Genomic DNA, 13,120 nt, shown 5'->3' with positions numbered 1-13,120 from the left:
TTCTGACTACACACATCCCAGAAAAGTGCACAGTGAAAAGAAACTACCAGAAAAATGCCTGCTATCTGGGGGATTTTACGGAATATTTTTGAAACTTGCTTGCAATATTTCCATAAATTCAATAACAACAAATTAAATTATCAAATAATTCTATTACTTTATGTTTGAATAAATTTAGGCTATATTGATTTTATTTTAACAGCCAATTAAATTCCCTCGTTTGTATTTTGGTTATTAAAGAATATAAATTAAATTAAACACTTATGATGGTTTATGAGAGTTTAATTAATCTTTTGTTCTTTGTGTAAAGAAACTACACATAGACTTAGGCAAGCAAACGGTCTAGTTATGCAATGCTGAACTATTTGCTTGTTTAGTTTTGCATATCTTTGCATCTTGTGCATCTGTTTTGGCTTTGCATTTGTCTCGGGTGAAATAGATACACATACACTGGTACAAAAAGAGTGTGAGGGGGTGGAACCACAAAGACAAGCTCATAAGGAATAGAAGAAAAAACAGCAGAAATTTAGAACTCGTGATAGTAACAAAAAGTAAACTAAAAGGAAGAAACTCTGCCATGGCACATAAATATTTTTTATGTTGTTGTCTTTGGCACAATTTCTGTTTATTCAGTTCGCAATCCCCCTGACTCTTCGCTTCCCCCCTCACTCCCTTTTCAGTGTGCTCTCTGCCATTTGACCTTTTGTCCAGTGAGGAAGCTGTAAAATAAATTTAAGGCTTGCTGACTTCAAGGAAATTTTTGAAAGAACAGCAGAAATTGCCACACTCAATTGTTATTTGTACTTTGTTTATGAAGTGAGCCGCTGAATTCTTTCGCTTGCAATATTAAAGGAGAAATAACAAATAATTGATAACTTCAAGGTTTTATACCTCTTAGGACGCCTTTTCCTCTGAAAGAGAACCCATAAATGAAAAATAAATGAAGTTGAAATTATGCAAACTTTTGTGGCAGACAATATAATATTTCAGCTTTTCCCCCCAAGTTCCCCCCCTTAAGTATTTCGCCCATTTTGCTCATCCCACTTTCGCCTTAGTAAATAACTTGTGTTGTTGCATGGCCCCGTATTGTTGCTCTTCCGTGCTCCGAAATGTGCCACAACAACGGGGCAGCAACGTCGGTCGTAATAGTAATAATAACAACACGAGAAAACTGTAGAGAGAAATTTTTATAAAAATGCACACAATTTTGTACTCGGCAACCTGCCTAGAACAACAACAGCAAGCACAATAACAATATGGCCAACGCTCACTTTGGCCAAAGCGGAAAACGCCTGCACTTCCGCTTGACACACACCAAAAAAAAAAAACAAAAAAAAAAAGGAAAGGAAAGGAGGGTAAAAAGCCATTTTTAGCACACTTTAGCAATGTTGCAAGTTCTGAGGGGTATATGCGAACTGCAGATGAATTTGTTTATTGGCTGGACTGGGATATAGAAGATTTCAAGAAGAAGTCCTGTTTAGCTCAAAAGATTAAGATCCTTTTGCTTTGAGCCAAATATGCACTTTCTTGTCTTTTTGTTCAGGAGGTATATTCTTTTTTAGGGTAACTATGTATATTCAATAGGGTAACTATAATGCTTAACCACGATGTCACCCATCCGTTTAGTTAATGTTGTTTCCCGCGAGCTGGAGCCTTTATTGCACTATATGCTCCACAGAGTTTCAGGCTCAAAGATGTGGAGCAAGGGGGGATTGGAGTCGGAGGGGCCAAAACCGCCGTGTGTAAAATTCATGACGTGCAGAAGAAGGCAATGCTGAATATTATGCATTAGTGGCCACAGAAAGCCAGGGCATTCGCCCACTTTTGGCCCACTTTTCGCCCTCTTGGCCTCCAATGCCGGCGCACAATGGCTGCCCCTCAGTTCCAATGTATATATTCTTTATGATTTTGGCGGGGGGAGGAGAAGTGAGCTGGTGGGGCAGATTGGTAATTTTTACTACCCACACAGACTGTGCTGGTTTATAACTTCATTTCGCTCCCCGTAACTCCGCTTCTCGTTTTTTTTTTTGGGGGGCTGGCGTGTCGCGCTCATTTGCAATTGTGGTCCTCCTCCTAGGCTGCAATAAAATTTACTGCTCCTTTGTCGATTTCGCACACTCTTAAGCCCAAGCCGGCTGGCTCTCCTTGTTCCCCATACCATGAGCCCCAAAATCCGCAAAAACACCAAGCATTTCCATTCCGGGCCACTCCATCCTCATCGCCTGCCGCTTTTGACTTACTTCTGCTGATTGCACTTGTTTAAGTGGCAACTTTTTCAGCACTTTATGCGCCCGCTACCTTCTCCCGGCTGGCTTTTTGTTTTGGCCACAGAATTGCAATTTCTGTAATGGACATTGCATGTTGAATGCCAAAGACCTGACCGCACTAGACCCAGAATCGAAAAGAGCCAAGAATGGAAACGGAGATGGTGCCGGACTGAGCATAATGTCAGCATTTGCCTACAATTTATTTCCGCCCGCTGTTTAAGATTTCAGTAGCATTTTCAAATTCACACCATTACTACTGGGTCGTTCCAACATAATTGGGATGTTCAGCGGTTGAGGGAAGAACGTGTCCGTTTAAAGGATAATGGCTATCGAGTCCACAAGGAGAAACTGAATTCATGTGTGCATTTCTTATAATAAAAATGACCAAAATCTTTACTTTCTTGTATACGGTTTACCAATCGAATCTGTTTAATACATCGGTCACCTTAACTTCAATACCCAACAAATACCATTTACTAAAATTTGTATTATTTGATGTAATTTATATTTATTGCTTGTTTTTATATGTCGTCCAACTTTATTTCGAGTGCAACCATTTTCGCTACTACTAGGATCAATTTGTTCGTTTCAACTGTCAACGAGCCGGACCACACACACACACACTCACATTCTTCCACTCGTTTTGTACAAGTTTCAAGTACTTCGATTGCTTTACCTCACCCCCATTCCCCCACCCCCCCCCCGGCTCATTTGCCAACATCAACTGACTTCCTTTTTGCTTGTCAACAACTTGGTTGTCCACTCACCACCCCCCTCTCAACTATCCACCCACCTCGTATGTATTCACATTTGTACATTGGCAACATTTTACTTGCCCCCATTTAATTGCCACATACAACATTTTGAGTGCCCAATTTTGCTGGTTCCCCTCTTCCTTGCCACCCACTTTGGTTTCAGCCCTTTCGCGAGTTCAAGCCCCTTCCCACTCTCCCCACTCTCCCCTCTTGACAAACACACACACACACAGTGCTGGGCAGAAAACTACTGACCAGTTAACAGTTGGCGGGCAGTTTCAAGTGCAGTTTGCCTGCTTGGTGATTTATTTTATGTCAACGTTGACATGTCAAACCATTCAAAGCGGTTTCGCTTCCGCCCAGACCCAGAAAACAAAGGGGAGTACGCAGCGATAAGGCACGCGATTGCCGTTCGCTGGTGACACACTTATGTCGCGCACTGTGACGGCATTCGAAGCGAAAAGTGCACGGCGTTCTTGAGTTGCGACACTCGGACTTTCCTCGAGTTTCGCGGGGAATTTGTTCGCTCAACCAATCTGTATTTTGCCTCTCATTAACAACAATTGACTTAAGGGTTTTGTGTGCGATGATCGGATTGTACACTGTGCGAAAAAGTTAAGGGAAACATGATGTATAAATTCCAAATAAATGTGCTCAAAAACTGAGAACTGTCTTTCATTAGTTTATAATGATCTCAAGGTGTGGTTATACTTTCAAAAAAAAATGTTAGCATTGTCTTATAAATATGGATTGGCATTGTAGTGCCCAGATTTGCTGCCTGTATAGCCATTGTCAACGTATCAGCCACTGGGAATCATCGATAACAAAGGCTGTTGACTTCTGCGGACCTCAGTCTCCACTTTTCGCCCACTTCTTGCTCTTGAGCAATTTTTAATCCTTTTGTTAAGCCGACACATTTGCGAAATTAACTTGGCTCCCAAGGTTCTCAGCCTGGCTCACAATTTCCTTTCCATTGGCTTCAGTTTCACTGACATCTGTGTTCGCCCTCCTTACAATTGAACTTTACTTTATTTATGGTTTGTTGTTTATGCTCGTGCCTTTGTTTGCATGCCAACAAAGCTTAGTTACTCACCCCGATGTTAATTTTTGATTGTACTCGTGTCGGATACTTTTATGTTTTTACAGCCACTTGTAAAGTTCAATTATTGATTGCATTTTACAGGGGCCAGCAATTAATTTTTTATTTCACTGGAATTTCCCTGCCCCGCACTCAGTTCTTAAGGAAATATCCCTCATTCATCACTACGAGCACTTACCTCCGTAAACAACGCAGGTGACTTCCAGGCTGCCACCTTCTTCATAAGGACCTGCCCTCGAATCGATTCGCAGGCGCCGCTCATTGAAGATAATCGGCTGCGTTGGCGGCACTGAAAAATATTGCATTTGATTTAATTATGCATTAACTAAATCGGTTTAACTTTTAAAGAACTCGCCAAATCCCGGATCGCTTTCAATGATTTTGAACAGCCGCAATTCAGAAACAATTTGGCACTGTCAAAAGCAATGCAAAGGAAAAAATTATACAAAGCTTTTATTCTCATAGCTCGAATAATAAATTGTAAGTTTTGCGGCTAACCAAAAATCATTTCAGCTAATTTATGTGCAACTCGTTTGGCTCAATGTGTGTGTGTGTGTTCGGTACGAAACAAATATTAATTGCTTTTATAATCGTTTCTGGCTGGCCATATTTATTTATTTATGTGAATGTTGATTTTATATGCACGTAGACAGTACGCAGAATATATATTTATTAATGGCTCTTTTTATATAAACTCTTTGAAGTGGAAAATTTTTAATTGAGATTTGTTTTGTACAAACCGAGAAATATCTGCTTTTTATTTGGTTCTCTTCATTTTGGGTACATTGTTTGCAAAAGATACAAAAATATTTCCATCCACAATATCAAAAATTTAGTTGTGTTGAAAGGAAAACTATTCTTCTTGTGCAGAACGGCTTTGTAAATTTCAAAAAATATTTCTAAAAATTTAAATTTCAGTTTGTTTATAATTAAAACAAGAGGAGTATTAATTTAGAAGTATTTCAAAATTTCCAGTTGAATTCTAGTGGTTTGTCTTTGCTTAAATACTTATTCAAATTTGTGGGCGACCGTTTATGCTTCCTTTACAATGCTTTTATGTTAATTAAAAGTATTCGGCCATTATCAATTATAAATGGAATTGTGAGGCTGAGGCACACGAAATAGATTGCTTTCCTGACATTTTTCGGATCTGGGTATACGCACCGACAACCTCCAAATTGACATTGCTGTTGCGGGTCTGCGAAAGCTTGAAGTCCACGCGACACCGAAAGTTGCCCGCATCCTTTTCCTGAAATGAAATGAAATGAAATTCCAATTATAGAGCACTGTTGGCACTCGCGAGACAGGCAAGCGAATGGGTTACCTTAACAGGATTTATAATCAATTCCGCCGGCTCCTTGTGCGTTCGAAATACGGCCCGATCTTCGAGGACCTCCTCGTCCCGCCAATGGGATGGGGTGCCTGCGTGGGCGCCACGTGTGTCGTAGCTGTCAAAGGAATTGCGATTCGTTAGCCCATATAGTTATGGGATAAGGATATAAGGATAAGGAAAGACGGGCTAGTAGTGCCCGTCCAGATGGACCCACCTGTAAATGGGTAAATTATTCTTGTACCAAACGACCAGAAGCACTTTGTCATCGGCCTGGCTGGAGCCCACATCGCATTTGATTTGTGCCGAGCTGTTCACCAGGACGCGCAGGATTTCGCCATCTGAAAGAAGGATGTGGATTGGCATGAGAACGAAAGTCGCTGCAAGTTGGCAAGTTATATTTCCAAGTTCTTTGCTCTTGGCTGAGAATGGAAGTCAATTTAGCTGGCAAATTGATTTTCAAGTGGCTGCCGCAACAATTTGTCACAAAGTGTTCAACAATTGCATTATTATTGCACACATACACACATTCCTGCACACATGCAGCGAAGAAGGAGCCTCATGGAGTTCACAAAAATTTTGATCAAGTTGTTTGTGCCAGAAAAAACGAGCGGAATATTTCATATTTTCTGGCAAACTTTCAACGAGTTTTACTCCGATAAATGTGGCTACTTTTTGGGCTAGCCAAAGGCTTCCCTTTGCCCCCGTTATCTAATTAGCCAAAAGCTGACCAGTGTAGCCGGCATTCACACCATTTGGCTAAGCTTTAAAATATCGATCGATCTGCGGCTGTTTTTGCGGCCCCAAAAATGAAAACCAAAAATAGCCGAAAATCGCCAAACGAAATCACAACATTCATAGAGAGTTGGAGATACGGGAAAGAGAAAGGGCAATGGCGATGGCGATTCTGATGGTGATGGCGATGAAAAACCAGATATAGAAGGGAAAATGCAGCGACAAGCGACCACATAATGCTGCAAAACAAAACAGGGGAAAAAACACCGTTCTGCAAACCCGGAAAAAGCCTGTGGACAGAGCGCAGGGAGGGAGGGGCTTCGCGGCGGTCAGTGGGATGAGGGGATGGATGATGGTCCAGGGGGATAGTGGCAAAGCGGAGCTTAGGGGTGATTACCCGGCCACATGCGGATTACAAAATGGCCGCCATTTTCGTGTTGTGCTGCCCAGTGGTTGCCATTTCCCCGCCCGTCTCTGTGTGTTTATGCGGTAAAAATGCATCGGCAAATGCGTCTGACTTGTAAAAAGAGCCGGAGGGAAAGAGCAAATACAGAGAAAGAAAATAAAAGCAGTCCACGGTCCACAGTCCACTGATCGAAGATTCAATTTCCTGGCGTGGTGGAATCCGCTTTAATTTAATAAAAACCGTATAACTACTCGTGGTTTAGCCACGAAAAACCTGCCAGAAATATCATAAATCATGATTCAAATGGTGCACTGCCAGCTATCAAGTTATTATAGACCTAAAAAACGAACTGTCATGATTACAAACGAAAATGGAACTTTACAATTGCTAGATTTTATTTCTAGAAGGGTGCATTTGGAATTGACAAGTGAGGTTACATTTCCTGGAGACGTAATCATCAATCGTATTAGTAGAATCCACTGGGCCATTTGCTAGCATATTCGAGTCCTGTCTCTGACTTTTGTTGGCAGCACATTCCTGGATATCCTTGGGGGATTTGGGGTTTGGGGTTTGGGATTGGAGCGATAAGTGCCTTGGATGGCAAACGACATCGAACTTCACTTGCTGCGACAGAGGGTAAACGGTAGCCGCCTTTGGCACAGCTTTTGTTTCTAATTTTGCACTTGTGTGCGCAATGTGGCCGCAAAGGCCTACGCATTGGGGGCATGCGCCCACTATGCCCACTTTCTCCGTCCACTTTTCCCCATCCCCCCATTCCAGCCGCAAACGAGGAGCCATGTCCGTGGCCTGGGGCCTCTGGCTTCACTTCACTTTGTCCACACAGAGAGCACACCCGTAGCGGACCACATGATAAATAATCGATAAATTATGTGGACACATGTTTAATCTAGCATGAAATAGAATCATTTCCCTTCAATTTGTTGTTAGCCAGGCTAGCGCAAAACAACAAAGCAGGCGGCAGCAATACTATAGAAAACCGACGAAAAACCAAAAAAAATAAGTAAAATAAATACAGAAAACGGAAAACAGCAGCGAACAGATGTGTTTCGGGTGCGCAGAGGGAAGAACCTATTTAAATATAAATAATGATCAAATTATAAACGCCGGCGAGTGGTCGCTGTCTGCTGTCTGCTGACTAAACATTCGTCGTTCGTTTGGCTGCAAGGGAATTGTTTGCTATACACTAAATTATTGCGCATACGCCATGTTAACGCACTTGGCCAACTTGGCACAGTGTCAACTTGTCTGGACTCCAGACAACACAGTCGCATCTCTTCGACGCTGAATGATTCATTCATCATTTGGCTATTCGGCTTAATTGCATGCCAAACATTACAATTACCGAAACGACAGCTGAAAATGTCCACCGATGAAACAATGAAACAATATCCTGGCCATTCCTACTATCTGTACAACTATTACCATCTCTATCGCTGTCTGGCATCTGGAGTTCCTTAATTAATATTTTATTTCATTAGCAGATTGGACAGGAAGTGACATGTGTCGTCACAGAAAGCTGACAGAGTTTAAACCACATTTGATAAGGTCGGTGGGCCAAAAGCAGACAATTAGCTGGACAAGCAAACATTTTGGAAATAGATAGGGCCAACTAATTGGGCTTGTCAATTTCTGTGGCGGGTGAAACTTAAATTTTCCCGTCACCAGCTAGCCGTTGAAAGGACTAGGAAAGCTCATTAAGTTTGGTTAATGTCTATTTTCCACACTTAGAGAAACGAATCTATATGTAAATTTATATTAAAGCATAAGCATCTCCCACCAAATGGCAGCCGTATATTATTCTAATAAAGTCTTAAATAGGTAGTTTCTCTTTTTTAAATATCTAAAAGTTGTATTTCCTTCTTGTAATTTAAATAAGTCAGTTTTTTAGATAAGATGGTTCTTATCGTGTGTATGCCTACACATCCATGGATAATTAGACAGCTTCATGTGGGAGTCTAGCCAATTTATATGTCTTCATTACGTCGCAGAAACTACGACCGAGTTGTCCTAATTCCATTCGCATAGGCGAACATCTGGGCGACATGGCTTTGTCACCAACACAAAAGCACAAACAACGACACTGACAATGACTCTCTGGATATCCTTCATGGCGATGCGATGCCTATAACAATGCCGCCACTTGTTGTGGGGCTGCTACTGCCGTTGTTTGGCCCCTCTTTGGTTTAATGTAATTGAACTTTTTCTAATTGACACTTGTCACTGGCAAAGACATTTAAAAAGCAACAGCGAAAAAGAAATAAACTTAATTTTGACGCATTTACACATACATTTATTTCAATTTCCGAGCGCAACAAAGGGAGCGAAGCGAAGTAGTCGCAGTGGCAAACAAAACAATGCCAGCTCAACTACCACACACAGAAATTCGCATCAGGATAACTACACCCACACAAACAAATAAAAACAGGAGGGTGAGGGGTTCTAGGGGCGAGTTGTATCTGTGTGTTTGTGGCACAATGAAATGCTCCTCGACAATGGCACACAAAACGTAACTCGGGCTGGCGAATTTATTGCACTGGTGTGAGCTTGAATGTGATAAGAATGGGAAGTCATAGGAGTGGTTGCAGTAACCGCAAAGAAAAAGCTGCAGGAGCTGTGGCTGTGTCAGGTGGAGAGCAGCATGCTTCAGATGCTGGCGGAGAGCACACAGAGGACACAACTAAATACAAAAACCACGTGACAATGTTTTCCCCCTCCGATGACGAGCGCTGGCTCGGTGGCTGAAGAGCACACAATTCAGTGGTGCGGCACAGTTGGATGTATCTGTGTTGTTGTGTATCCAGCAGACAGCAGCCAACAGCAACTTTGTGTCGCATTCGCAGAAAGAAAACCGCATGGGAATGCATCAAGTTGCGAGGAGCTGGCAGCTGAAAGCAGGCGGCGAACGCCGCAATTCTGGATAACTGGGCGTATGCGTGATGTGTGGTTGTGCGGCGAAGGGAATCTACAGAAATTCAAAGGTGAAAATTTCCGATTATAGTTTGTCTTTAAGCATCATTGGAGATGTGCATATGATATATATTCATATGCTTGCATATAGTTAATCTTTTCCTTTTGATGAAGCGTGGGGAAAATATAATATATTTCACCCACTGCCCTGTAATTCCTTTTCTGCATTATTTCTCTCATCTCATCTCACCCATTTTGTATTCAAATTTCCTATTCTTCTATCTCTTTCCCTACTCCTTGTTTAATATTTTTCCCATTTTCTTTTCCTATAATTTTTCATATTTTAAAATAGGTAAATATGAAAAAAGAGAGTCTACATGCTAAAAATTATGACTTTATTAAAAACCGTATTCTTAAAGTTACATCCTGCACAGCCCTTTAAATACGAATTGCATGACTTTACAAAAACATGGCCTGGGAATGGGCGCACATGTCGTATGCGCGTTATGCAGTGCACTTCGTTAAATCCAATAACAAGACAGACAGCGCCCACAACAACAAGAGCAGCTAAAATAACATACAATCACCAGAGACAGTTAGACAGGCAACCCTCAAAAAAGAGTGCTGGCTGCCGTTTTTTTTTTGTTTTTTTTTGTAGAGCTGGGTTGGCAAAGCTGAAGGACGAGGAGCTCCGCAAGGAGACAGCTGCCATCCAGCAGTAATTGACAGAAGTCGCTCACAGGAACATATATAGAGAACTCCGGCCTGCAAGTGCAATGATAATGTCATACCAATTTCACTACATCTACGACCCAGACCCCAGACCAGACAAGTGGCCTGCGGTTACGCGGTTTAATACAACCCAAAGGGTTGCTTCCAAATCGGATGGAATGGGTAAATTCAACATAAATGTATAAATCATCCGGAGCAATGTGGGAATCAAGAATGCAAAGCCTGCAGCGACACATGAGTGAAATATAAACCCAAGCCAAAAATAAAACACACACACAATGCTACAGTGTTATGGATCGCATCAGACACGTGCTGCTGTGGCTGTTGTGCCTGGGAAATATTTTTCTTTCATGGCTCACGGACATCGTTAGTCGAAATTGTTGTGGAGCAGCGGAAACGGAGGTAACAAAATGCTGAGCCAATGCTGGGCTCCTCAAATCAAAGGCAGCCCGAAATCAAGTTGAAGTTCAAAAGCATTCGTTAGCCAGTTGGCACAATCAGCATCGACTCAAGAAATAAAGCATTCGCTTTATACATCACACTGGCAATTGTTAGTATCTAGGATAGCTAGATTTAGTTCTTAGCAATTAATCGTAGATCCGGTATGAAACCACTAACTCTTAGTGGAGCATAAGTAAAAACAAGAGAGAACGCTATAGTCGAGTTCCCCGACTATCTGATACCCGTTACTCAGCTAGTAGAAGTGCAGGTTTGTGGGCGTTAGAGTGAGCGTGGCAAAAAGTTTTTTGGCAAATCGATAGAAATTTAGACGACTAATACAAAAATGAAAAAATATCTAAACATTTTTCAAAAGTGTGGGCGTGGCAGCTTTGGGCGGTTTGTGGGCGTTAGAGTGGGCGTGGCAAAACGGTTTTTGGCAAATTGATAGAAATTTACAAGTCCAATACAAAAATGAAAAAATATCAAAACATTTTTCAAAAGTGTGGGCGTGGCAGTATTGGGCGGTTTGTGGGCGTTAGAGTGGGCGTGGCAACATGAATCGACAAACTTGCGCTGCGTCTATGTCTCTGGAGTCTGTATGCCCAATCTAAACTTTCTAGCTTTTGTAGTTCCTGAGATCTCAGCGTTCATACGGACGGACAGACAGACAGACGGACAGACGGACAGACGGACAGACAGACGGACGGACAGACGGACATGGCCAGATCGACTCGACTATTGATCCTGATCAAGAATATATATACTTTATATGGTCGGAAACGCTTCCTTCTGCCTGTTACATACTTTTCAACGAATCTAGTATACCCTTTTACTCTACGAGTAACGGGTATAATAATTACATTTTTTGCCAGTCTTGGCTACGTGTTTCGGTTTGAACTCGGCTTGAGAGCCACTCTATCTTGAGAATGCACCGCCTCTTCTAATCACATCTGCTCTTCGATAAATCACCATCGGTATTTGGCAACGATCGCGACACGTTCGCGCTGCCACAAAGTTTATTAAACGCTTCGCGACTTTGGCAATAACTTCGACTTCGACTTCGGCATCGACATCGACATCGGCGCTCTGGCTGGGGATTGCAATAAATTTGCTTTAATGTGCAATTTATGGGACACCATTTAATTAGTTTCAGTTGTTCGGCGGGCAAATTGATGTTGACAGAGATTATTGGTCCGGGCACGTAATGCAGCTAAAGGCCCCCGGCGCTCCAATCCGTTTGCCTTTTGCTAATGGGCCAAAGTTGACTGCTGGTAGATGTGGATGCATCGGCATCTTGGCGAGTTGCCTCCAGTTTATTTGTACGTGTCACCGAAGGACTTGCGCCCCGGCTATGAGACTATAACTTCCGCTTGGCGCCCATTGACCTCGTCAACATTTATCTAACGGTTAAATGCCAGACACACCATACCACACCATACCACACCACACCACATCACACCAAACCAAACCAAACACACACTTGCCCATTTTGGGCCACACAATCACACATCTGTGTCGGTGCGGAGTGAAGCTGTTGTCTAAAAGTTTTTCCCTGCCAATTTATTTGTGTTTTGTAGTTGGCAAGAGGGACTTGTGTTAGTTATGATTATGGCCGTGTTTATGGCACTGGTTGAAAAGCCTTTATCAAGATTAATTGCTGGAAAATTGTTATGCCCCAACGACACTTTTAGCCTAATGTCTTTCCATCTCTTGTTGCTTGTGTGCTACTTAAATATTTACCAGCATGTTGAATACTTGAATGGCTAAATAGTCGGGCCAAATCGATCGATATGCTCACACGCTCGCTACGTTACATTATTCTAATGAAAAACCGTGCTGGGTTTTGAAGCTGTCTCCAGAGGGTTGACGGTGGAGTTTTGCCGCTTTTCTTTGGAAATCGTTTCGATTCCTTTGACGGAACTCTTTGAACCCACCCCTGGCAAGTGGGCATGTAAAAAAGAACCTATTACAACATGCAAATAATAATTGCGCTATTAAAAGTTGCATATTAAATGCGACACGACAAAAACATCAGCTTGCAGCGTGCAACCAGCAACGTGCAACACTCGGCCGCAAAACAAGTGGCGGGAATGTGTAACGCTGACGCCCAACAGCATTTTGAGCCCCTCACATGGAACAGAGCATTAGACTTATTCAAAATGAAATAAGGCGAAAGAATGCCCTTCAAAATCCATATTCATCATTTATTTTGAAACTTTTAAAAAAATTTAATTGGTTTTAAAATTTTAGCACTTGTCTAGACAGTAAGTCATAACGCAATGAAACAGTTTAATGGTATAATATAATATTTAAAAGTACTCTATAATATTTGTGAACACTATGATTTAATGTTAAAATATTTGGTTATTAAATAAACAAAAAAAGCTAAAAAACAATTATTAAAATAAACACTGCAGTCTGAACGTA

The 13,120-nt window shown here is 41.8% G+C and overlaps 1 protein-coding gene across 2 annotated transcripts in view; it reads right to left on the bottom strand.

Moving 5' to 3' along the window:
- Window positions 1-13,120, bottom strand: part of LOC120452716 (hemicentin-1) — a 78,272-nt gene that overhangs the window by 31,542 nt on the left and 33,610 nt on the right. For both annotated transcript variants that reach the window (XM_039637078.1, XM_039637079.1), the window contains exons 3-6: window positions 5,669-5,792; window positions 5,446-5,569; window positions 5,286-5,370; window positions 4,300-4,410 (exon numbers count right to left, since the gene is read on the bottom strand). In XM_039637078.1, coding sequence (XP_039493012.1) covers window positions 4,300-4,410; window positions 5,286-5,370; window positions 5,446-5,569; window positions 5,669-5,792 — 444 coding nt within the window. The remainder of the gene's footprint in view (window positions 1-4,299; window positions 4,411-5,285; window positions 5,371-5,445; window positions 5,570-5,668; window positions 5,793-13,120) is intronic.

Source organism: Drosophila santomea, chromosome 3R, assembly GCF_016746245.2.
Source record: "Drosophila santomea strain STO CAGO 1482 chromosome 3R, Prin_Dsan_1.1, whole genome shotgun sequence".
In the NCBI taxonomy this organism is placed as follows: domain Eukaryota; kingdom Metazoa; phylum Arthropoda; class Insecta; order Diptera; family Drosophilidae; genus Drosophila; species Drosophila santomea.
The sequence above is the reverse complement of the archived record's forward strand: the minus strand, read 5'-3'. Positions and strand labels throughout refer to the sequence as shown.